The 26,854-nt window shown below is 48.6% G+C and overlaps 1 protein-coding gene across 3 annotated transcripts in view; it reads right to left on the bottom strand.

Annotated features, from left to right (window-relative positions):
- mfrp (membrane frizzled-related protein) overlaps window positions 1-26,157 on the bottom strand; it is a 44,918-nt gene extending 18,761 nt beyond the window's left edge. For 2 of the 3 annotated variants that reach the window (XR_011937409.1, XM_072486356.1), the window contains exons 1-7: window positions 25,891-26,151; window positions 24,546-24,621; window positions 22,350-22,443; window positions 19,883-20,008; window positions 16,748-16,945; window positions 12,724-12,952; window positions 10,311-10,441 (exon numbers count right to left, since the gene is read on the bottom strand). Coding sequence is in view for 2 of the 3 variants with exons in the window: in XM_072486356.1 (XP_072342457.1) it covers window positions 10,311-10,441; window positions 12,724-12,952; window positions 16,748-16,945; window positions 19,883-20,008; window positions 22,350-22,443; window positions 24,546-24,621; window positions 25,891-25,952 (916 nt within the window). In the remaining variant the exon portion in view is untranslated. Of the gene's footprint in view, window positions 1-10,310; window positions 10,442-12,723; window positions 12,953-16,747; window positions 16,946-19,882; window positions 20,009-22,349; window positions 22,444-24,545; window positions 24,622-25,890 lie in introns of all 3 variants that reach the window. The other variant, XM_072486357.1, reaches the window with a different exon arrangement.
- Between the last annotated feature and the right edge of the window lie 697 nt (window positions 26,158-26,854).

Here is a 26,854-nt window from a genome sequence, read left to right as displayed (position 1 = left end):
TAATTCCAAAACCTTAACCAGTATTTTAACCCTCTGGCTCTTCGCAATCTCATTTAAAATATAATTTAGGAAACTCCACCTTTATATGCCTCAACCAAAATCTTTAAAAAAGGTGATCTGACCATATCACATTGCTGCTGCGGTAGTTTGCTCTGCCCAAATTGGCAGGTAAATTTTCTACAACAGTGACTATACTTTATTAAGTACTTAATTAGTTAAACATTTTCGGATACCTGAGGTTGTGAAAGGTGCAACTAAAACACCTTTCAGAGTGTACTCAACCAGCCCATGCTGGCAAAACCCAAAACTAAACATCTACTGTTAGATGTGATTCTGCGATGAAGCAGCACTTGCTGAACAACCCTGAGTGTACTAATAGCCACAATAACAACCGATTTAAAATAATCCATCAAGTTCATAATGTGCCTCATTTATGCTTGCCAGACGTGACATACATTCACATGTTCTCTGCAGACAAAAGGATTATGTTCAAGCTTTGCACCTTTTATGAATTACCCGGGAGTTTGATGGCCTAAAGAGTCCCATTGCTTTCTCCATGGTAACGTCTCAACAAATCAGAGTCGACTTCCAATGATTCAGCACGTTTTCTCCTGTTGTATAAATTGTTGTGTTTCTTTGAAATTTGATATTCTTGCATTTGTCTTTCAAAATTACTGTTACAAATTCCTGGAATTGTATTATCCCAACCACAGTTATGGGCACATCTTAATAACTAAAGATTCAGGTGTGCCCATTCTGAAAAATTCCCTTTGCATGAGTGACCCACTATTGGGCCTCAGGGCTCACTATCACAGAGCTGGTAAACTGCAGAGAACAGCTGGTAGCCGCTGGCCAGAGGGGTCAGAGGGGTCCTGCAGGCATCTCATCAGTTCTCAGAAGGGGTGGAGGGGGGGGGGGTTGGGGTTGGAGACAGGGAAAGAGGTGTGACAGCGGAAATGCACAGAGTAAAACTGACACAACGCTCAGCTTCATTAGAACACTCACTTCACTCAGTCTCCTTCCTAGCCTCAAACCTCAATCCTGGTGGACCACTGTTATTGATTTTATTTTCATTCACTTACAGGATGTGAGCGTGATTGGCTAGTCCAGTATTCATTGCCCATCCTTAGTTGCTCTTCAGAAGGTGGTGGTGAGCTGCCTTCTTGAACCGCTACAGTCCATGTGGTGTAGGTACACCTACAGTGCTGGTAGGGAGGGAGTTCCAGGATGTTGCCCCAGCGACAGTGAAGGAACGGCGATATATTTCCAATCAGGGTGATGAGTTACTTGGAGAGGAACCTCTAGGTGCTGGTGATCCCAGGTCCTGCTGCCTTTGATGTTTGAGGTAGTAGAGGATGTAGGTGTGGGTGTGGAAAGTGCTCGGAGTGCTGTGTCCCTTCATGTAGATTCCCAAATCTAATGACGTATTGTCATGTTTATCCCACATGTTTACCAATGAGGGAGTTTGCTGCTGTTTGCTCATCCTGGGGTAGGCACAGATCACTCTGTGGGTTAAAATAGATTTCTGCAATCATATAATCTGCTCGGGGTTAGCATGAGCAACTGGTCAGCTGTCATTCACTGAATTTCTGAAAGAGAAATGAATCTCCCTCAACACTGTCTCCATCAAACACTCCCAGGACGGGTACTGCACGGGGTTAGATAAAGGGTAAAGCTCCCTCTACATTGTCCCCATCAAACACTCCCAGGACAGGTACTGCACGGGGTTAGATACAGAGTAAAGCTCCCTCTACACTGTCCCTATCAAACACTCCCAGGACAGGTACAGCACGGGGTTAGATACAGAGTAAAGCTCCCTCTACACTGTCCCCATCAAACACTCCTGGGACAGGTACTGCACGGGGTTAGATACAGAGTAAAGCTCCCTCTACACTGTCCCCATCAAACACTCCCAGGACAGGTACAGCACGGGGTTAGATACAGAGTAAAGCTCCCTCTACACTGTCCCCATCAAACACTCCCAGGACAGGTACAGCACGGGGTTAGATACAGAGTAAAGCTCCCTCTCCACTGTCCCCATCAAACACTCCCAGGACAGGTACAGCACGGGGTTAGATACAGAGTAAAGCTCCCTCTACACTGTCCCCATCAAACACTCCCAGGACAGGTACAGCACGGGGTTAGATACAGAGTAAAGCTCCCTCTACACTGTCCCCATCAAACACTCCCAGGACAGGTACAGCACGGGGTTAGATACAGAGTAAAGCTCCCTCTCCACTGTCCCCATCAAACACTCCCAGGACAGGTACAGCACGGGGTTAGATACAGAGTAAAGCTCCCTCTACACTGCCCCCATCAAACACTCCCAGGACAGGTACAGCACGGGGTTAGATACAGAGTAAAGCTCCCTCTACACTGTCCCCATCAAACACTCCTGGGACAGGTACTGCACGGGGTTAGATACAGAGTAAAGCTCCCTCTACACTGTCCCCATCAAACACTCCCAGGACAGGTACAGCACGGGGTTAGATACAGAGTAAAGCTCCCTCTACACTGTCCCCATCAAACACTCCCAGGACAGGTACAGCACGGGGTTAGATACAGAGTAAAGCTCCCTCTCCACTGTCCCCATCAAACACTCCCAGGACAGGTACAGCACGGGGTTAGATACAGAGTAAAGCTCCCTCTACACTGTCCCCATCAAACACTCCCAGGACAGGTACAGCACGGGGTTAGATACAGAGTAAAGCTCCCTCTACACTGTCCCCATCAAACACTCCCAGGACAGGTACAGCACGGGGTTAGATACAGAGTAAAGCTCCCCCTACACTGTCCCCATCAAACACTCCCAGGACAGGTACAGCACGGGGTTAGATACAAAGTAAAGCTCCCTCTACACTGTCCCCATCAAACACTCTCAGGACAGGTACAGCACGGGGTTAGATACAGAGTAAAGCTCCCTCTACACTGCCCCCATCAAACACTCCCAGGACAGGTATAGCACGGGGTTAGATACAGAGTAAAGCTCCCTCTACACTGCCCCCATCAAACATTCCCAGGACAGGTACAGCACGGGGTTAGATACAGAGTAAAGCCCCCTCTACACTGTCCCCATCAAACACTCCCAGGACAGGTACAGCACGGGGTTAGATACAGAGTAAAGCTCCCTCTACTCTGTCCCCATCAAACACTCCCAGGACAGGTACAGCACGGGGTTAGATATTGACTGTTCATTCCTGGACTGTACTTTCAGATTCAGGATAAATCACTCTGTAAGTATTCACAGGGAAGGAGTTGCACTAGTTTGGAGCTTTATCCAAGTCTGGATTTCTCTCCCTGTTCTCATTACCCTTCTTATGGGAAAATAACCACATCCTTCCAGCAGAGAGCACATTCCACTCTGGAGAAATCACTGCTGCTTACACCAAAACAAACATAGACACTTCCTTAAAAATTGGAACATTCCCAGTTAAACTATGAAACCAAACCCTCCCTTCATTGTTCTGTTAACCTTTAAATGGTCAAAAGAACAAATAATGATTACATCATGTAATCTCTTCAGATACACAGTGACACTTCACATCAGCAATGCAGTTGTACTCAACCATGTCCTGAATCCCAGCATCCGGTGCACAACATCCGGAGCTTCGCGAGGCAGCTCCGGGAGTTATCTGTGAACCAGCAGCTGGAAAGGTTCAGTCTGTTCATGTACAGTGTGGGAAGATCCAGGGTCAATCTGGGAATGACCAATTTGGTGATGAGCTATCTGGGATTTGGGGATGGCATGTCTGGAGTTGAGCAGACTGGGAATATTCTTCAATAAGCAATCCAGGAATAAGCAGCGTGGGGACAGTCTGGAATGAGAAACTTGTTGCCAGACAAGTGCAAGGTAATGTCCATTACCAATAAAAGAGAATCTAACCACCCTGCCTAGACATTCAGTGGCATTCCCGTCACTGAATCCCCACTATCAAAATCCTGGGCTTCTATAGACCAGAAACTGAACTGGTTTTGCACATAAATTCTATGGCTACAAGAGCAGGTCAGAGGCTGGGAATTAGGTGATGAGAAACGCAGCCCCTGATTACTACAGCCTGTCTATCAACTACAAAGTGGAGACAGGAGTAGCAAGAAACACTCTCCTCTTGCCTGGGTGAGTGCAGTTCCAACAACACTCAAGAAACTCAACACCATCAACAACAAAGCAGCCGCCTTGATTGGCACCCAATCATTGGAGGCAATGGGATAGTGGTGTTATCACTGGTCAATAATCCATGGTATTGGATAACCCAGGGTAATCCATGTCACTCCGTACCCACAACAATATGGTTGTCTCTTAAATGTCCCCGTCCCCCCCAAGCCAGGTGCCTTTTTTGCGATGGGTGTGGTTTGCCCGTGGACAGAGAGAGATTTCTGGTAAGCAATGATAACTAATATAGAATCATAACACAGGAAACCATTCAGCCCATCGCACCTTAATCAGTAACTTTGAAAATAGAGCAGCATTTATTGTCCATTCCTAGTTGCCCTTTAGCTGTCTTCTTGAACCACAGCAGTCCATGTGATGTAGGTACATCACAGTATAGTTAGCAAGAGAGTTCCAGGATTTTGACCCAGTGACAGTGAAGGAACGACCAATATATTTCCCAACCAGGATGGTGAGTGACTTGGAGAGGAACATCCAGGTGCTGGAGTTCCAGAGGTCTGCTGGCCTTGTCCTTCTAGGCGCTGGAGGTCGTGGGTTTGGAAGGTGCTGTCAAAGGAGACTTGGCAAGTTGCTGCAGTGCATCTTGCAGATGGTACTCACAGCTAGTTGCTGCAGTGCATCTTGCAGATGGTACTCACAGCTAGTTGCTGCAGTGCATCTTGTAGATGGTACTCACCGCTAGTTGCTGCAGTGCATCTTGCAGATGGTACTCACAGCTAGTTGCTGCAGTGCATCTTGTAGATGGTACTCACCGCTAGTTGCTGCAGTGCATCTTGTAGATGGTCCACACCGCTAGTTGCTGCAGTGCATCCTGCAGATGGTACTGACCGCTAGTTGCTGCAGTGCATCTTGTAGATGGTCCACACCGCTAGTTGCTGCAGTGCATCTTGCAGATGGTACTGACCGCTAATTGCTGCAGTGCATCTTGTAGATGGTCCACACCGCTAGTTGCTGCAGTGCATCTTGCAGATGGTACTGACCGCTAATTGCTGCAGTGCATCTTGCAGATGGTACTCACCGCTAGTTGCTGCAGTGCATCTTGTAGATGGTACTCACAGCTAGTTGCTGCAGTGCATCTTGCAGATGGTACTCACAGCTAGTTGCTGCAGTGCATCTTGTAGATGGTACTCACCGCTAGTTGCTGCAGTGCATCTTGCAGATGGTACTCACAGCTAGTTGCTGCAGTGCATCTTGCAGATGGTACTCACAGCTAGTTGCTGCAGTGCATCTTGTAGATGGTACTCACAGCTAGTTGCTGCAGTGCATCTTGTAGATGGTACTCACCGCTAGTTGCTGCAGTGCATCTTGCAGATGGTACTCACAGCTAGTTGCTGCAGTGCATCTTGCAGATGGTACTCACAGCTAGTTGCTGCAGTGCATCTTGTAGATGGTACTCACCGCTAGTTGCTGCAGTGCATCTTGCAGATGGTACTCACAGCTAGTTGCTGCAGTGCATCTTGTAGATGGTACTCACCGCTAGTTGCTGCAGTGCATCTTGTAGATGGTACTCACCGCTAGTTGCTGCAGTGCATCTTGCAGATGGTACTCACCGCTAGTTGCTGCAGTGCATCTTGTAGATGGTACTCACCGCTAGTTGCTGCAGTGCATCTTGTAGATGGTACTCACCGCTAGTTGCTGCAGTGCATCTTGCAGATGGTACTCACAGCTAGTTGCTGCAGTGCATCTTGCAGATGGTACTCACAGCTAGTTGCTGCAGTGCATCTTGTAGATGGTACTCACCGCTAGTTGCTGCAGTGCATCTTGCAGATGGTACTCACCGCTAGTTGCTGCAGTGCATCTTGCAGATGGTACTCACCGCTAGTTGCTGCAGTGCATCTTGCAGATGGTACTCACAGCTAGTTGCTGCAGTGCATCTTGTAGATGGTCCACACCGCTAGTTGCTGCAGTGCATCTTGCAGATGGTACTCACCGCTAGTTGCTGCAGTGCATCTTGTAGATGGTACTCACAGCTAGTTGCTGCAGTGCATCTTGCAGATGGTACTCACAGCTAGTTGCTGCAGTGCATCTTGCAGATGGTACTCACAGCTAGTTGCTGCAGTGCATCTTGTAGATGGTCCACACCGCTAGTTGCTGCAGTGCATCTTGCAGATGGTACTCACCGCTAGTTGCTGCAGTGCATCTTGTAGATGGTACTCACAGCTAGTTGCTGCAGTGCATCTTGCAGATGGTACTCACAGCTAGTTGCTGCAGTGCATCTTGTAGATGGTACTCACCGCTAATTGCTGCAGTGCATCTTGCAGATGGTACTCACAGCTAGTTGCTGCAGTGCATCTTGCAGATGGTACTCACAGCTAGTTGCTGCAGTGCATCTTGCAGATGGTACTCACAGCTAGTTGCTGCAGTGCATCTTGTAGATGGTACTCACAGCTAGTTGCTGCAGTGCATCTTGCAGATGGTACTGACCGCTAATTGCTGCAGTGCATCTTGTAGATGGTCCACACCGCTAGTTGCTGCAGTGCATCTTGTAGATGGTACTCACCGCTAGTTGCTGCAGTGCATCTTGCAGATGGTACTCACCGCTAGTTGCTGCAGTGCATCTTGCAGATGGTACTCACAGCTGCCACTGTGCATCGATGGTAGAGCAAGTGAATGTTTAAGATGGCGGATTTTCTTTTCTTTATTCTTACATGGGATGTGTGCATCACTGGCAAGGCCAGTCTTTGCTGCCCATCTCCAATTGCCTTGGAACTGAATGGCTTGCTCGGCCATTTCAGGGGACATTTAAGAGACAACCATATTGTTGTGATTTATTGTGGGTGATTTAGAGATGTGGATCAGAAATTGGCTAGCTGAAAGAAGACAGAGGGTGGTGGTTGATGGGAAATGTTCAGAATGGAGTTCAGTTACAAGTGGCGTACCACAAGGATCTGTTCTGGGGCCGTTGCTGTTTGTCATTTTTATCAATGACCTAGAGGAGGGCGCAGAAGGGTGGGTGAGTAAATTTGCAGACGACACTAAAGTCGGTGGTGTTGTCGATAGTGTGGAAGGATGTAGCAGGTTACAGAGGGACATAGATAAGCTACAGAGCTGGGCTGAGAGGTGGCAAATGGAGTTTAATGTAGAGAAGTGTGAGGTGATTCACTTTGGAAGGAATAACAGGAATGCGGAATATTTGGCTAATGGTAAAGTTCTTGAAAGTGTGGATGAGCAGAGGGATCTAAGTGTCCATGTACATAGATCCCTGAAAGTTGCCACCCAGGTTGATAGGGTTGTGAAGAAGGCCTATGGAGTGTTGGCCTTTATTGGTAGAGGGATTGAGTTCCGGAGTCGGGAGGTCATGTTGCAGCTGTACAGAACTCTGGTACGGCCGCATTTGGAGTATTGCGTACAGTTCTGGTCACCGCATTATAGGAAGGACGTGGAGGCTTTGGAGCGGGTGCAGAGGAGATTTACCAGGATGTTGCCTGGTATGGAGGGAAAATCTTATGAGGAAAGGCTGATGGACTTGAGGTTGTTTTCGTTGGAGAGAAGAAGATTAAGAGGAGACTTAATAGAGGCATACAAAATGATCAGGGGGTTGGATAGGGTGGACAGTGAGAGCCTTCTCCCGCGGATGGAAATGGCTGGCACGAGGGGACATAACTTTAAACTGAGGGGTAATAGATATAGGACAGAGGTCAGAGGTAGGTTCTTTACGCAAAGAGTAGTGAGGCCGTGGAATGCCCTACCTGCTACAGTAGTGAACTCGCCAACATTGAGGGCATTTAAAAGTTTATTGGATAAACATATGGATGATAATAGCATAATGTAGGTGAGATGGCTTTTGTTTTGGTGCAACATCGTGGGCCGAAGGGCCTGTACTGCGCTGAATTGTTCTATGTTCTATGTTCTATGTTGTGGGTACGGAGTGACATGGATTACCCTGGGTTATCCAATACCATGGATTATTGACCAGTGATAACACCACTATCCCATTGCCTCCAATGATTGGGTGCCAATCAAGGCGGCTGCTTTGTTGTTGATGGTGTTGAGTTTCTTGAGTGTTGTTGGAACTGCACTCACCCAGGCAAGAGGAGAGTGTTTCTTGCTACTCCTGTCTCCACTTTGTAGTTGATAGACAGGCTGTAGTAATCAGGGGCTGCGTTTCTCATCACCTAATTCCCAGCCTCTGACCTGCTCTTGTAGCCATAGAATTTATGTGCAAAACCAGTTCAGTTTCTGGTCTATAGAAGCCCAGGATTTTGATAGTGGGGATTCAGTGACGGGAATGCCACTGAATGTCTAGGCAGGGTGGTTAGATTCTCTTTTATTGGAAATGGACATTACCTTGCACTTGTCTGGCATGAATGTTACTTGCCAATTATCTGCTCAACCCCAAATGTTGTCCAGGTCTTGCTGCATGTGTACACAGACTTCGTCATTATCTGAGGAATGGTGTTGAACATTGTGCAATCACTATGCTGAGTAACTCCTGCAGTGTTGGCCCGGGACTGAGACGATTGACCTCCAACCACCACAACCACCTATCTTTGTGCCGGGTATGACTCCAACCAGCGGAGAGTTTTCCCCCTGATTCCCATTGGCTCCAGTTTAGCTCGGGCTCCTTGATGCCAAACTCGGTCAAACGCTGCCTTGATGTCGAGGGCAGTCACTCTCACCTCACCTCTGGCATTCAGCTCTTTTGTCCAGGTTTGAACCAAGGTTTAACGAAGTCGGAAGCTGAGTGACCCGGGCGGAACCCAAACTGAGTGTCTGTGAGCAGGTTATTGCTGAGTAAGTGCCACTGTTAACAACTCCTTCCATCATTTTGTTGATGTTTGCGAGTAGACTGATCGGGTGGTAATTGGCCAGGTTGGATTTGTCCTGCTTACCGCTGGGCAGGTTTCCACTTTGTTCGATAAAGGCAAGTGTTGTAATTGTATTGGGACAGCTGTCTTATGGCACAGCATGTTCTGGAGTGTAAGTCTTCGGTGTTCTTGCAGGAATATTATCAGGGCCCATAGCCTTTACAGCATCCAGTGCCTTCAGCAGTTTCTTCATATCACATTACCATCCAGATCACCGTTGCTTCACTGTCGCTGGGTCAAAATCCTGGAACCACTCACCCGAGGAAGGAGCAGTGCTCTGAAAGCTACTGACTCCAAACAAACCTGTTGGACTTTAACCTGGTGTTGTAAGACTTCTTACTGTGCCCACCCCAGTCCAACACCGGCATTTCCACATCATTCTTCCCTAACAGCACTGTGGGTGTACCTACACCACATGTACTGCAGCGGCTCAAGAAGGCAGCTCATCGCCACCTTCTGATGGGCAATTAAGGGCAACAAATGCTGGCCTAGCAGCAACACCACGTCCCATAACATTTAATTTAAAAAAAACTTCTCCCATCTCCTCGTGACTCTGGTGTTGGGAGGGGTTAGAATCAGACAGGATTTCAGTCTTGATTGTTAACCAGTGACCCTGAGGTATGTGCAACAGGCTGTAATGTGCTCTTTCTCATTCTTCAATACCTTTTTAAACTTTCCTCCTGTTCTGGGTTCTTACATGAAGGACTGCCACTTGAGTGAGGTATCCCATGCCTGTAGTGTTGGACTGAAGCAGGGCTCGAAACCTTGGGAAGGGGAGGAGTTGCGATAGTTTGATGGATGTTGGTGCTCTCGAGGCAAGCAATGAGGATGCAGGAGGAGAAAAGCAAGACGTACATTTACATAGCACCTTAAATCTCCTGCAACTGTCTCACGCTGCTTCAGAAATAATAGGAGTTGGTTTGACTGTTGGTAGAAAATGGATGCAGCAAGTTGACAATTTCTTTGTATCTCTCCCTGTTGTTTTTCGATTGACATCACAATCACACAAAATCAAAACTACCGCATTAAATTACATTGAATTGCAGTGACGATACTGATCTGTGATAAAGATAGCAGTCTGTGAACACAAGGAGTGATTTACTTACATGGTGTTAGTTGAGGGATGAATGTTGGCCAGGGCTTCCCGTTCTTCCAGTGCTTTGAAGGAGATGTCAATGTTGATCCAATTGATTTCAATATGATATTCAGACAGTCCCAAACAGGGAGGTTATCTGTTCCCTGAATTACTGTCCCGATACACCAATCCCCAGCCCCTCCCTGGGATCACTCAAATCCACCCCAAACCACCTGCAGCAGATCTTAAATCAACTTACTGTCACTTGATGCAATTATCCAGTATCGAGCTGTGAAACCCCGTCCTCCAATACTTGTGTCTGATACAAAAGAAACTTTAAGCCTGCTGGTGTTGGTATTAACAGTAGGAGGTGCAACATTCCCACATAACCTGTTGAGAGGGAACCAAAAAGTGTTATAAAAATGGAACTCAGAATATTCACAACCTCTCTGCACTAGCCAGTTAGTCTTTATCCTGAGATTGATGGTGTTATTGATCCCAACTGACCAATGGCCTGTAACATCCTGCTTATTTATAAATGCAGTGAAAAGCAATACTTAGTGAACATACAAAGATCACTGCTGATTTGTACAACTGCAAAATACTGCATTTGCTGCAAATCTGAAACAGAACAAAATAAATGCTGATTCTGAACATCCTTATATTGACTGTACACTGACTGTACACAGACTGTACATTGACTGTACCCTGGCTGTACACTGACTGTACACTGGCTGTACACTGACTGTACACTGACTGTACCCTGGCTGTACACAGACTGTACACAGACTGTACCCTGACTGTACCCTGGCTGTACCCTGGCTGTACCCTGGCTGTACCCTGACTGTACACAGACTGTACACAGACTGTACACAGACTGTACACAGACTGTACACAGACTGTACACAGACTGTACACAGACTGTACACAGGCTGTACACAGGCTGTACACAGGCTGTACACTGGCTGTACACTGGCTGTACACTGGCTGTACACTGGCTGTACCCTGGCTGTACCCTGACTGTACCCTGACTGTACCCTGACTGTACACAGACTGTACACAGACTGTACACTGACTGTACACTGACTGTGCACTGACTGTGCACTGACTGTACTCTGTACACTGACTGTACGCTGACTGTACACTGACTGTACCCTGGTTGTACACTGACTGTACACTGGCTGTACACTGACTGTACACTGACTGTGCCCTGGCTGTACACTGACTGTACCCTGGCTGTACACAGACTGTACACAGACTGTACACAGACTGTACACAGACTGTACACAGACTGTACACAGACTGTGCACTGACTGTGCACTGACTGTGCACTGACTGTACTCTGTACACTGACTGTACGCTGACTGTACACTGACTATGCTGACTGTACACAGACTGTACACAGGCTGTACACTGACTGTACACTGGCTGTACTCTGTACACTGACTGTATGCTGACTGTACACTGACTGTACACTGACTGTACACAGACTACACTGGCTGTACACAGACTGTAGACTGGCTGTATACTAACTGTACACTGTACACTGGCTCTATACTGACTGTACACTGGCTGTACACAGGCTGTACACAGGCTGTACACAGGCTGTACACAGGCTGTACACTGACTGTACACTGACTGTACACTGGCTGTACACTGACTATATACTGACTGTACACTGACTGTACACTGACTGTACACAGACTGTACACAGACTATATACTGACTGTACACTGACTGTACACTGACTGTACACAGACTATATACTGACTGTACACTGACTGTACACAGACTATATACTGACTGTACACTGACTGTACACAGACTATATACTGACTGTACACTGACTGTATACTTGGTTCCTGTTCCAGTCCCCAGACATGAACTGACAGCGGCCCTGACTTCCTATAACAATGCCCATTTCACTGGGACATGGAGGACCCACAGTCCAACTGAATAAAAAAAATAAACACAAGTAAACGTGTGAAACTGCAAGTTAGCAACTGGTCACACACACAGATTTACCAGAGAGAGAGAAAGAAAACGACAGGGAGAGGGGGAAAGGTTCAAACTTGACAAGTATTTAACCAACTACTCAACATTTTAAATAAAATACCAAACAACCGAGTGGAGGTAGAATCAGAAACTGGCTGAGGAGAATTACTGAGATATTCGAGAGTCAGTTTAATCTGAGCCACTGGTGGGGAAGATGCCAGGAACGACACCTGCTCAATGGAATTGGGCAAAAGGGTGGCACTGTGGCACAGTGGTTAGCACGGCTTCCGCACAGCACCAGGGACCGGGGTTCAATTCCGGCCTCGGGTCACTGTCTGTGTGGAGTTGGCACTTTCTCCCCGTGTCTGGGTGGGTTTCCTCCGGGCGCTCCGGTTTCCTCCCACAGTCCAAAGACCAAAGATGTGCAGGTTAATGGGGTTACAGGGATAGGGTGGGGAGTGGACCTGGGTGGGGTGCTCTAGCAGAGGGTCAGTGCAGACTCAATGGGCCAAATGGTCTCCTTCGACACTGTAGGGATTCTATGGATGTAAATCCGTCATCCCACCCGTCTGATTCCCATCCAGTAAACTCAGTTAAAATGACCCTACATTCACTGAGAATTGCCAATATTTATTCTTAACGCAGCCTTGTTTTTTTGACACAGATGATCGACTGACCTCGCTATCTGATGAGAATGAAGCCCGTTTTCCGTCTCCTCATGGAGGTCCAGTCGGTCAAAGTGACATGGTGACTGCCCTTCAATGTTCAGTGAGTCAATTTTAAACTGGATCACATGGCCCAGTTCTGCCAAAATCCACCAAACACAGACCAGGTTTGCCGGATATTGTGCCGGGTAATGGGGGCTGGAAAATGAACCTTCGGGATTTCGAAAGATTCCACCACACACTGCAAATGGAGAAGGAAACAATTCAGCACATTGACCCAAGTCTGTTGCCTCAATAAGAATGACCAGCAGCGTCAATTCCACCTCAGGGTCACAAGCTGCACTGGAATCAAGCAACATCTTACATCCCAACAGATCCCTCAATCTCAAATGTGTTAGGGTCAGCCATCATGCAGTCACTGTCCTTTCAGGGGTTAGCACTGCTGCCTCACGGCGCCCCGAGAACCCGGGTTCGATCCCGGCCTCGGGTCACAGTCTGTGTGCAGTTTGCACATTCTCCTCGTGTCTGCGTGGATTTCATCCCCACAACCCACAGATGTGACAGGTAGGTGCATTAGCCACACAAGATTTACCCTAAATTGGAAAGAAAAGAATTGGGTACTCTAAATTTATTTTTTTAAATGAAAAAACAGACACTGTCCTTTCTTCCCTGCAGCATCAGTATGAATCCAGTCAGTCTGACAGAGATAGACCCCTTCCTGTGTCTCACCCCGTGCTGTACCTGTCCTGGGAGTGTTTGATGGGGACAGTGTAGAGGGAGCTTTACTCTGTATCTAACCCCGTGCTGTACCTGTCCTGGGAGTGTTTGATGGGGACAGTGTAGAGGGAGCTTTACTCTGTATCTAACCCCGTGCTGTACCTGTCCTGGGAGTGTTTGATGGGGACAGTGTAGAAGGAGCTTTACTCTGTATCTAACCCCGTGCTGTACCTGTCCTGGGAGTGTTTGATGGGGACAGTGTAGAGGGAGCTTTACTCTGTATCTAACCCCGTGCTGTACCTGTCCTGGGAGTGTTTGATGGGGACAGTGTAGAGGGAGCTTTACTCTGTATCTAACCCTGTGCTGTACCTGTCCTGGGAGTGTTTGATGGGGACAGTGTAGAGGGAGCTTTACTCTGTATCTAACCCCGTGCTGTACCTGTCCTGGGAGTGTTTGATGGGGACAGTGTAGAGGGAGCTTTACTCTGTATCTAACCCCGTGCTGTACCTGTCCTGGGAGTGTTTGATGGGGACAGTGTAGAGGGAGCTTTACTCTGTATCTAACCCCGTGCTGTACCTGTCCTGGGAGTGTTTGATGGGGACAGTGTAGAGGGAGCTTTACTCTGTATCTAACCCTGTGCTGTACCTGTCCTGGGAGTGTTTGATGGGGACAGAGTAGAGGGAGCTTTACTCTGTATCTAACCCCGTGCTGTACCTGTCCTGGGAGTGTTTGATGGGGACAGTGTAGCGGGAGCTTTACTCTGTATCTGACCGCGTGCTGTACCTGTCCTGGGGGTGTTTGATGGGGACAGTGTAGAGGGAGCTTTACTCTGTATCTAACCCTGTGCTGTACCTGTCCTGGGAGTGTTTGATGGGGACAGTGTAGAGGGAGCTTTACTCTGTATCTAACCCCGTGCTGTACCTGTCCTGGGAGTGTTTGATGGGACAGTGTAGAGGGAGCTTTACTCTGTATCTAACCCCGTGCTGTGCCTGTCCTGGGAGTGTTTGATGGGACAGTGTAGAGGGAGCTTTACTCTGTATCTAACCCCGTGCTGTATTTGCCCTTGTTATTTGCTCTATTTTCCTCATTGATGATGCTGTATCTTAGGTACAGGTCTGTCTATTTCCAATTTCACATTCAATTTTCTCTCTTTTTAAACAAAAATTTTAGTTTCAGTGTTTAGTCACCACTGAAATATAGGATTTTGCAATGACTCTAAATATTAATGGGCAACACGGTGGCACAGTGGTTAGCACAATTGCTTCACAGCTCCAGGGTCCCAGGTTCGATTCCCGGCTTGGGTCACTGTCTGTGCGGAGTCTGCACATCCTCCCCGTGTGTGCGTGGGTTTCCTCCGGGTGCTCCGGTTTCCTCCCACAGTCCAAAGATGTGCAGGTTAGGTGGATTGGCCATGATTAATTGCCCTCAGTATTCAAAAAGATGAGCTGAGGTTACTGGGTTACAGGGATAGGGTGGAGGTGTGGGGCTTAAGTAGGGTGCTCTTTCCAAGAGCCATTGCAGACTCGATGGGCCGAATGGCCTCCTTCTGCACTGTAAATTCTATGATATTGTTTGTTATTCACAATAACCTCAGTGCGTTAATTTTCCTGAGCGGATATTCCATAGCCTGGAGCACCAAACATCCCCTTTGTCAATACACTGGCCATCAGAAGAAGTATTCCGAGAGCAGTGCATCATTCTTGGGACCTCCCCGAAGATTAGCTGTCCTCCTGTGAAGCCCAGATCAGGGGCGAGATTCTCCGACGCCCCGACGGGTCGGAGAATCGCCGGGGGCTGGCGTGAATCCCGTCCCCGCCGGTTGCCGAATTCTCCAGCACCGGATATTCGGCGGGGGCGGGAATCGCGCCGCGCCGGTTGCCGAATTCTCCAGCACCGGATATTCGGCGGGGGCGGGAATCGCGCCGCGCCGGTTGCCGAATTCTCCAGCACCGTATATTCGGCGGGGGCGGGAATCGCGCCGCGCCGGTTGGCGGGCCCTCCCCCAGCGATTCTCCGGCCCAGATGGCCCGAAGTCCCGCTGCTAGAATGCCTGTCCCGCCAGCGTGGATTAAACCACCTCTCTTACCGGCGGGACAAGGCGGCGCGGGCGGGCTCCGGGGTCCTGGGGGGGCGTGGGGCGATCTGGCCCCAGGGGGTGCCCCCACGGTGGCCTGGCCCGCGATCGGGGCCCACCGATCCGCGGGCCTGTGCCGTGGGGGCACTCCCTTCCGCCTTCGCCACGGTCTCCACCATGGCGGAGGCGGAAGAGACTCCCTCCACAGTGCATGCGCGGGAAACTGTCAGCGGCCGCTAACGCTCCCACGCATGCGCCGCCCGGAGATGTCATTTCCGCGCTAGCTGGCAGGGCACCAAAGCCTTTTCTGCCAGCTGGTGGGGCGGAAATTAGTCCGGCGCAGGCCTAGCCCCTTAAGGTTGGGGCTCGGCCCCCCAAGATGCGGAGCATTCCGCACCTTTGGGGCGGCGCGATGCCCGACTGATTTGCGCCATTTTTGGCGCCGGTCGGCGGACATCGCGCCGATACCGGAGAATTTCGCCCCTGATCTTGATCCTCTTTGTACTCCTGTTCAGCGCTGGTTTACACCAGCTTGAGTCTCGAAGAAAACCTCTTGGACTGAAAAAATGTGATAAGTTCTCTGCTGAGCTCTTTTGATTCTGTCGAAATTGTAACGATAACTAAAAAAAGTAAAGCTCTGGGGCTACGAGGATTGAAAGGGGGAATGGAAGTGAGTGGATTGCTTAACAGGGAGCTGATATGGACCTTCCCTGTGCTCTAAATCACTCTGTGACATAAATACATTTGAGGTTTAAAGGAGCAATTTGAATGTTCGTCAATACACCCGCCGTGAGGTTCGGCACATTTCCGGACAGACTGAAAGACTGAGGGCATCAATAGGAAATCAGGAAGAGTCGATGAGGCGACAGGCACAGCGCAATGTTACAAATTTGTTTTAAATAAAAAATTTCAAAAAATAAAAATAAGGGGGTGAAAATGGAATATCACAGAGAGAGTCAGGGAGGACTTCCCAACAATCTTGTCATTCAGAAGTTGGTTATAATGTGGAATTCTCTTCCACAAGTATTGTTCAAGAAATGTCCATGAACTGCATTAAAAGGGGATTAGATAATTGCTTGAAATCGAGGAAAGTAAAGAGGGTGAGCAGGAAAATGGAGATGGACTGTGTGTTCTACAAAGATTATCACATCATATCAGTCATGATCTCATGAATGGCAGTGCAGACTCAATGGGCCGAATGGTCTCCTTCTGCTCCTACGTCTTAATTCTTCTGGCAATACTTACAGGGAGATGGTGTGAAGGTCTGGATTGGCGTGGTAACTGCTGAAACATTCGGATTTTGCAGGATCATATTCTCGGAGCTGGTAGTAGCAACAAAAGAAGATGCAGTGATCAGGCTGATAAAATAATTGTTTGCATCATTTTGGGGGGCAGTGGTCATTTCCCCAGATTGGTTTCCTGATGATTCCCGAGTAACATATTCTGGAGAGAGAAATTGAATGGATCAGGTCAATACTAACTGTACCGACCACAATAAGTGGCCTTTCTCACCGAGCCAGACAGGGCAGCGCGAGGCTGCAGAGTTCAGCACCCCGGAGTTAGGTTATGGATTTGGAGGAGTGTTTTGGACGAACCTCTCCATTCAGTCTCAGTCCCTGACTGCAAGCAGCAGGAGGAAACCAGAAAGAAAGGAGCGTTGAGGCTGAATTGTTTCGGAGTTTCATAAAATCCAGGCTGATTACAGGATCACTCTCACTGAGACTTCAGCACAAAGTTCAGGCTGACATTCCAGAACAACATTGAGGAGCCTTGCACTGTCAGAGCTCGTTTGGATGAATGGTTAAACTGAGGCCCTATGGCCATAAATGATCACATGGCACTATTCGAAGAAGTGCTCCCTGGTGTCCTGACTACCCTGACTTGGAAATATATCGGCCGTTCCTTCACTGTCGCTGGGTCAAAATCCTGGAACTCACTCCCTAACAGCACTGTGGGTGTACCTACACCACATGGACTGCAGCGGTTCAAGAAGGCAGCTCACCAACAACTTCTCGGAGGCAATTAGGAATGGGCAATAAATACTGGGTTAGCCAGCAAAGCACACTTCCTGTAAATGATTTTTTAAAAAGTTATCCTCAATCAACGTCACCAAAACCATTGCAATAAAAGCATAATACTGTGGATGCTGGAAATCAGGAATAAAAACAGAAAATGCTGGATAAACTCAGCAGGTGTGGAGAGAGAAGCAGACTTAATGGGTGCAATCTTCCGGCCTCATTGCATTCACCCTCATGTGAAACACGGGCGGCACGCTAGCACAGTGGTTAGCACTGTTGCTTCACAGCTCCAGGGTCCCAGGTTCGATTCCCGGCTTGGGTCACTATCTGTGCGGAGTCTGCACGTTCTCCCCGTTGCTGCGTGGGTTTCCTCCGGGTGCTCCGGTTTTGTCCCAAAAGATGTACTTGTTCGGTGAATTGGACATTCTGAATTCTCCCTCAGTGCACCCGATCAGGTGCCAGAGTGTGTCGACTAGGGGATTTCCACGGTAACTTCATTGCAGAGTTAATGTAAGCTACTTGTGACAATAATAAAGATTATTAAAAAGATTGTAAAGAAAAAACGAGGCCGGTGAATAGCGGGAGAGGCCAAAAACAGGAACCGTGCCAGGCGCCAAATACTTGCGATGCAACGGGCACACTCCCATAAGCAAAATCGGCATCTCGCCCTAGCGAGGCGAGAAACCAGTTATCACCACTTCAGCCCCATTTCCATACAATTAACGGGAGCCACCCCATATCCAACGGCCTCCCGTGATTCAGCCGCCTCCCCAGCGAGTGGTCCCGCTGGCGCCAATTAGTGCTCCTTTTGAAAAACGTGAACCTGGCGGAAGGGCTTCTGTGGGGAGCCGGGGAGGGGAGTGGCCATCTTTACTCACAGGTGAGGAGCCTGGGGGCACCGGGATTGCTGTCCCTGTGCTCAGCGGGGGGTGGGGGACCATCCGCGGGGGTGGCCCGCCATGGGAGGGTGGGGGGCGCTGGGCGGGGGGGGGGGGGGGGGGGGATGGGACCGGAAGGGACAGGCCCACAGCCAGAGGCTGTGCCAGTGCCAGTGCCCGGTCCAGGTGATGTGAGTGGGTGTCCTTGGTACAGAGTCTGGGACCTGTACTGCTGCCGCCACCTCATCCCAGGCAACACCGGCTACCTTGTGGCTCACCCTCTGGGACCCTCAGGAAAACAGGACATCCCTCCTGGCCTCCAGCGCGTCTAGGAACCTCCCCAGGTCAGCATCCCCGAATCTTGGGGCTGGTCTCCTGGGTGCTATTGTAGCGCTCAGGCTAGGTTGGCCGAGCAAGTGCAGCTTAAATGCTGCTTGACCTTGTTAGCGGGAAGGGGGGGGGGGGGGGGGCGGGGGGCTAGCGAGCGCGGTCCCGGCGAATCAGCTGGTGAGCTGGCATTTGGGACGAGAAGACCGTGAGGCCTCAGAAAGTGAACCAATTAACGTTGAATAGCGTTGCCAGGCTCGCTGGGCCGAGCACCAGGAAACTCACAACAATTCCCGCTCACTACCGCACTTACAACGTTTTACGGACATTTGCGCCAGTTTTCCCAGTCTGTGTGACTCTTCTCTCTCCACAGAAACTACCAGACCTGCTGAGATTTTCCAGCATTTTCTGTTTATTTCACTGGTCATTATCTCATTGTTGTTTGTGGACTCTCACTGTGTACAAATTGGCTACATTACAACAGTAACTACACTTTAAAAAGCACTTCTTAATTTTAAGATGCTTCAGGCTGTCTTGAAGTTGTGAAAAGCATTATATAAATTCAAGTTATTTATTTGAGGTATCCTTGTTAATTAGGCAACTTCCCTGTATTCTATGTAATAATGATGTAGGAGCAGTCAACACTTACACTTACATTGGAGAGAAAAGCTTCAATACGTTATTCAGAGACATTTATCTCACCATTTGATCACTGAAGTTAGATTTGGAGATGTATTGAGTTCAGCAGGTAGGCGGGAGTAACAGTGATTGGTTAACAGTTACTCCAGTCTCCCAGAGTGTACTTGATCACTTCCTGGGTTAGCCCCATCCAAGAGATTGAGTGATTGGTGTGGGTTGATGCTACACATGGTGTCAGAATGGGACAATCTAGATGGACCAGTTGATGTTTGTGGTCCACATATCCCAGCATTCCTTGGAGCACTCTGAAATCTTTGTCCATCACAATCAAAACATTTTCTTTGCTGTGAGGCTGTGGACACTGCTGTGTACCCCATTGGGGCGCAACAGTGGGACTTTCTGGCCCTGTGAACAGGCATTCCACACTGAGAGCAACAGTTAGAGTCACTTTCTGTGGTCGGCACCCTGACTCATACACAGTCCCACTACTTTCTGCTTGAATAAATCTAAATACTCACGGACAGTGAAGGTGATCAGGCTTCCTCCGATAGCCAGGGTCAGAATTACAGTCACCGTTACAAGGAGCCACACCGGGACTGGGAATGTGCCAGCTCTCCGAGCAAGAGTTTCCCAGGAACCATTGACTGGAGTAAGGAAAGATACAATTTATATTACCAGTCCCAATCCACACTCCACATTTGGAATTTCAATCCTTCCCTTTGTTCCCTCTTGTGGAATCAGCCTGGTGTACATTCCATGGCCAGACACGAGAATTCTTTGCAAATGTAGAACTGCAATTGCTCAAAAGAACATTAAAGCTGAGCCTGATTCTGCTACGTGTGCAATGTCCAGCAGGGGTCAGCAGATATAATCAGAGACAGGTACCCTGGAAGCTTAGAACCGCTGTGACTGCCTGCCTGAGGCGAGATGGAACCGTACACGAACTGGATTATATGCAGGGAAGTACTGGCAAATGAGAGTTGGCTGTTAACTATGTCTTACCTTGCAGACATATTTTCAATTCTAAACGAACTGAACCTCAAATTGCAAGGGAAGGATGATGATTGTTTTCAACACTGTGAAGAAATAGATGCTTTCCAACAGCCATTGAAAGTTTAACAACTGCGAGTGCAAAGTCAAAACTATTACAGGTTCCCCACACTGCTGCAACACATCGAAGAAAACAGTGTTCGTGAGGGAACTGTCAATAGACTGGCAAGACTTATTCAGTCGCATCTGGTTGCAGAATCAACAGTTTTTGTCGCTACTTTCTGGAGGAGAAGTTTCAGATTTTGAAAGCGACAAGGTGGGTTTGAGACCCCCAAGTCAATTATTAAGTTACAACTGACTCCAAGTGAAGAGACTGAACTCAGTTCACCTGTGACAGCACATTAAAAACACGCCACAAATCCATGAGGTTGTCAGCATTCTGGAGTGGTGTCCACGAGGAGTACCAGTGCTGAGTAAAACAAGCATTTTGTTGCTATTGCCTTTCACAACGACGAAGGACCTGCTGTTAGGTCAATTGGACATTCTGAATTCTGCCTCAGTGTACCTGAACAGGCGCTGGAATGTGGCGACTAGGGGATTTTCACAGTAACTTCATTGCAGTGTTAATGTAAGTCTACTTGTGACACTAATAAAGATTATTATTATTATTACATGTGCCAATTTCCGTCCTCACAAAGATGAAGACAGCACAATGGAACCGGCTGAACTCTGCTCCTGATATGTGCATTGCCCTCTTCTCCTGGGAACCTGATTGGAGTGAGCTTGTGAGGATCAAGGATCAAGGATCAAGCAAGCCCACCTGTCACCTCAAAGGGAAGAGAAAATGGTGGGTCGCAAAGGTCGGCCCGGTTGGTAAAGTGGGTCCCGGGAAAAGAAATTTGAAAAATACTGATGTCTCTAAACCCCACCTATACCGTCACCTAACCCCTTGCAGCATCACAAAAAATAGTTGAAGGGAACATTCTCCAGGACTATGGGGATAGAGCTTGAATTGGGATTAATTGCCGAGAGCCAGCATGAACACGATGGAGACTCTGTGCAGTATCTATGTTAACTATATTAGGTACCAATATTTTCAATTAATTGTCATCAGCTGGAAACTCAGAACCAAGTCTGATCTCATCCATACCCCAGGCCTTGGATTTGGCAAGATTCAGTATTTCCAGGACTTCCTGATTCTCGACCCCTTGTCATGTGACACAGAATCTGTCAATTGGAGATTCATTAACTAAATACAAAGAACAAACAAAGAACAAAGAAAAGTACAGCACAGGAACAGGCCCTTCGGCCCTCCAAGCCCGTGCCGACCATGCTGCCCGACTAAACTACAATCTTCTACACTTCCTGGGTCCGTATCCCTCTATTCCCATCCTATTCATGTATTTGTCAAGATGCCCCTCAAACGTCACTATCGTCCCTGCTTCCACCACCTCCTCCAGTAGCAGGTTCCAGGCACCCACTACCCTCTGCCTAAAAAACTTGCCTCGTACATCTACTCTAAACCTTGCCCCTCCGTGCTTTAAAATGATTCCACCACCAAGTATCCAGCACTTATATCACTTACCAACATTCACCTTGTTACTGAAGCCACTGTGAGGCACAAAGGTCCTTCTATGAAGCAGAGCCACTTCACCTAATTCCCTACGTTTATTTGGAAGAACGTGAGCAGATACCGGATTTTCACCGTCGGGAAGGGTTTCCCTCCTTCTCCACAAGCAACTTGGGATGAGGTTAAAATACAACCTCCAACAAACCACTTTCCCTCAGCCCCCACCTCCCCTCGTTCCCTCCCCGCCTCCCCTTCCAGCGTCTCTTTCCATTCTCTCCCAAACCCCACTCCACCTTCTCCTCACCCTGTCCCCTTCCCATCCAGATGCACGTTCTCCCCACTCTCACCATCAGCTTCCCACCACCAAAGAATGAGGACTGATTCAGACTTGAAGCTTTAGGTTAGGAGCTCAGTGTTTTTCATACCTGATACATTCACTTTCAAATAGTTCCCACTTTCTTCTTCGAGCTGCTCTTTGCTTCCACTGTCAGGTTGGTAGGCTGGGTTAACAAAATCCGTCTGAAAGTAAGTATATCATTCATTTCATTTCTCCACATTTCAAAGTTTGACTTTATTTTAGTCTCTATGGGTCTGTGCTTTTTCACAGGGTTCCAATTTGGGGCAGCAGGGTGGCACAGTGGTTAGCACAGTTGCTTCACAGCTCCATGGTCCCAGGTTCGATTCTCTGCTGGGTCACTGTCTGTGCGGAGTCTGCACGTTCTCCCCGTGTCTGCGTGGGTTTCCTCCGGGTGCTCCGGTTTCCTTCTATAGTCCAAAGACGTGCAGGTTTGGTGGATTGGCCGTGACAAATTGCCCTTAGTGTCCAAAAGGGTTAGGAGGGGTTATTGGGTTACGGGGATAGGGTGGAAGTGAGGGCTTAAGTGGGTTGGTGCAGACTCGATGGGCTGAATGGCCTCCTTCTGCACTGTATGTTCTATGTTCCCGTACCAGCCTCCCCGAACAGACGCCAGAATGTGGCGACTAGGGGCTTTTCACAGTAACTTCATTTGAGGCCTACTTGTGACAATAAGCGATTTTCATTTCATTTTTCATTTTCATGTTCTAAGGGGTGATAATGAGGATGTTATAAGCAGCTTTACCAGATTATGGAGGGCAAGAATCAACCAGGAATTAGGGGCGGGATTCTCCCAGCCCCGCGCCAGGCCGGAGAATCCCCGCAACCGCGCCACGCCGCCCCGACATGCGGTTCTCCGCAGAGCGGCGAATCAGCGCCATTGGCGCCGCCGCATGTGGCGCGGCGCCGGTCACGGGCCCCTACGCGGACGGGCCACCGATTCTCCGGCCCGAATGGGCCGAGCGGCCGCTCTAAGAATGCAGAGTCCCACTGGTCCGTCCACACCTGGCCGCAGCCGGCGGGAACTCTGCGCGCAGGGGCGGGAGGGGGGCGGCCTGTGGGGGGGGTCCAACCCCAGGGGGGCCTCCGATGGGGCCTGGCCCGCGATCGGGGTCCACCGATCGGCGGGTCGGCCTCTCGCTCCCCGGGCCTATTTTCTTACGTGCCGGCCCCTGAACTCCCGCGCCATGTTGCGTCGCGGCCAACGCGTTGAGGGAGGCCACCGTGCATGCGCGGATCCCGCGGCGCACAGTTCGCGCTGGAATGGGAGGCTGGAGTGGCGTGAACCGCTCCAGTGCCGTGCTGGCCCCCTGTGTGGCCAGAATCGGTACTCCCAGCGGCCCATTCACGACGGCGTTTCCGACAGCGTGGACACTGAATGGGAGAATCCCGCCCAAGGTTCTGATCACTTTCCTGTGACTTGCATACATGTTGAAGGCGAGATCGAAACGAGTTTAGTTGTGATGATGTATCCTGATGACACTCACTCTCTGGCTGGAGATATTAAAGTATCACCATTGGGGGGAGCACAGGATGCCTGTGGAGTTGGGCTTGTGAAGAAAACCAGTTCAGAACAGGACAGGAAATGACATTGGGTCAAAAAAAAGTTTTGACAGAGAGCAGTGTGAAAGTGGGCAGACTCCCAAGACTAACCCAGGATATTGGGCTAGATTTCTGGTTTCCTCTGGGAGCGGGAATGGAGGTGGGAAAGCAACTGAATTTAATGCTACCGGCCTGCATCCCAGTTCCCTGCCTCCATCCAAACCCCCAGGACATTTTCCCTGAAGCGAGATGGGATAGGATGGGAAATGTGGGCAGTTGGCACCCAGTGACTGCTGATTGACCCAATTCGCTGGGATTTTCCAGTCGGCTTCTGTGGGGCAGTCTAATCCTGCCCATCGAGCCAATTTTAAAAATGATTTGAATGGATTCTAAAATAAAAACAAAATGCTGCGGATACCAGAAATCTGAAATAAAAACAGAGAATGCCGGATAAACGCAGCAGGTCTGGCAGGTCCTGTGGAAATGGAGGGTAGAATTGCGTTGCGGCTGGGCTGCAGCAAGCCGCTTAAAAGCCCAGTGACCTCGACAGGACTGGAGAAACCCACCTGCAGGAGGGGCTCAGAGTTAACTTTTCGAGTCCAATGTGACTCTTCTTCTGAACTGCCAGTCGGGCTGGGTTTTCCAGCATTTCCTGTTTTTAGTTTGTGAACTGATTCCAGGAACAGCTGATATCAGCAGCCAACATCTGATGTTATGTCGCTACCTTACTCTCCTCCTTCCAGTGGTCTTCCAAAGCGATTTCTGTGAACTCCATTTTCTCCGGCATGTTTGAAGAAGCACTGCATTGGTGACAAATAACGAGAGTTTTACTGAAAATTGTTCCATTTCCCAGCAAGTCATCAATGTATCCAGAGAAAGAATATTTCATTCTGTTGCTCTACCTCATAGAATCATAGAATCCCTACAGTGCAGAAGGAGGCCGTTCATCGAGTCTGCACTGACCCTCTGAAAGAGCATTCTACCTCGGCCCAATTCCCAACCCTATCCCATAACTCCACCTATCCTGCACATCTTTCAACACAAAGGGAAAATTTAGCATGACCAATTCACCTAACCTGCACATCTTTGGACTGTGGGAGGAAACCGGAGCACCCGGAGGAAACCCACGCAGACAGGGGGAGAACGTGCAGACTCCGTACAGATGGAATTGAATCTGGGTCTCTGGCCCTGTGAGGCAGCAGTGTCACTCCAATGGATTTCATATATTTCCTCCTATATATTTTCTTGTATTTAAATATTAAGTGAATCTGAACATTCTCTCACCTGTACTTCTCTTAATCCCTTAATTTTTTTGTATATTTCTATTCTGATCTCAGCTTTCTGTTTTTTTCTATTCGGCCATGGGACGTGGGCATTGCAGATTGTGCCAGCATTTATTGCCCATCCCTAATTGTCCTTAAGTCAACCACATTGCTGTGGATCTGGAGTCACGAGTAAGGACGGCAGATTTCCTTCCCGAAAGGACATTAGTGAACCAGGTGGACTTTTACGACAATCGACAATGGTTTCATGGTCATCATTAAACTTTTAATTTCAGATTTTTATTGAATTCAAATTTCACCAATTGCCCTGGTGGGATTTGAACCTGAGACCCCGGAGTACTCTGGATCTCTGGATTACTAGTCAAATGACAATACCACTACATCACCGTCTCCCCGTTCTCTATAACCCCCCAGTTTCTCACATACTTCTGTCCCTCTAACTCCATCCCTCTATCCATCTGACTGCCGTTCTGTCTGTATCTGTCTCTACCCGACTCTCTCTTTCACATTCTCCTATTTCTCTGTCTCTTGCTGATTTTATCTGTCTTCCTCTCTCCGGTCTGTCTCAGCCTATCTCTTTCTGCTATCTCTCTCCCTGTATCACTCAGTCTCTCCTCTTCGTTGTGTGCCCCGTCTCTCCTTTCCTTCCTCCCAAACCTCTACCTGTTTGTGTCTTCTTTTTCTTTTCCTCTCCTTCCACGCTCTGTCTGTCTTTTTCTGTACCTTGCTGTATGTCTGTTCCCCCACCCCCTCTGTTAAGCTCTGTGATCTGGCTGTAGTACTCACAAGTTTTCAAATAGATTAAAGTCCTGGATCAGCTGCTCCTTAATTGGCATCAGTTCAAACATTGCAATTCAACAAACTTCATGATGAAAACTGCAAGAAGGATTCAAGCCCATGACAGAGAGATTCCTGTGTCTGTACTTCACACCGTGTGTCAATTATTCCTCAGCTCTGCACTCTTAGAAGTGGGTTTGAATCGAGTTGCTGTCTTTCTTGATCTCTATTCCAGCCACGTGACGCTGAGGCCAAATACCTCGAGATTTGTCATTCTCCCTTTTGAATAGCTTAAAGTTTTACAATAATCGGAGTCTAGTGTGATCGGAGTTAGTAGAGCAGAACTGGGAAAGAATCAGGCTGAGGAGAAGGCATCAGGATTTAGTACAATTCAAACAAATGTTTGGTCCAACAGCAAACTTGGCATAATGCACAGTGGGTTAAACCATTGCAAATTTGTGTTTAGCTTTCTAAAGTGTTCTCTTTTATTCTCATTGTGTAGCATTCAAATGGAGCCAAATTCCTTCCCCTTCATTCTCACGATTTAGACTTATAATTGGGCAGATGAACCCTTGGGCCTGTGGGGAAAGTTTCCAGTAGCTGTAGCCAAATCTCTTCCCTCATCAGAAGCACGGTAGGACATTGAGTGAAATGAGATTCCATTTGAACCTAGACAGCAAGCCTGGCTGCGATGGAGGATCGAGGGAGGAGAGGGGAAAGCAAGCAGGTGGAATGGGTTGAAGGAAGGATTTAGCCATAAAAGTTGAGTGTAGTCTCAGCCAGACTGAACCGTGCACATGTCCCAGGCTCCTCCTCACGTCCTGCAGCTTAGGGCACATCCCAAACTTGGCAAGGTGCGATATCCATAAGACCACAGAGAGGGGCCACAAATGATCTTAAATGCTCAAAGCCTCAAGAATCCTTAATCCAGCAGTGTTTCTAACAGACCAAAATCGTATCCAGTGACTCTTAC

The sequence above is a fragment of the Scyliorhinus torazame genome, chromosome 21, assembly GCF_047496885.1.
Source record: "Scyliorhinus torazame isolate Kashiwa2021f chromosome 21, sScyTor2.1, whole genome shotgun sequence".
In the NCBI taxonomy this organism is placed as follows: domain Eukaryota; kingdom Metazoa; phylum Chordata; class Chondrichthyes; order Carcharhiniformes; family Scyliorhinidae; genus Scyliorhinus; species Scyliorhinus torazame.
This window is presented reverse-complemented; position numbering and strand designations above follow the sequence as displayed.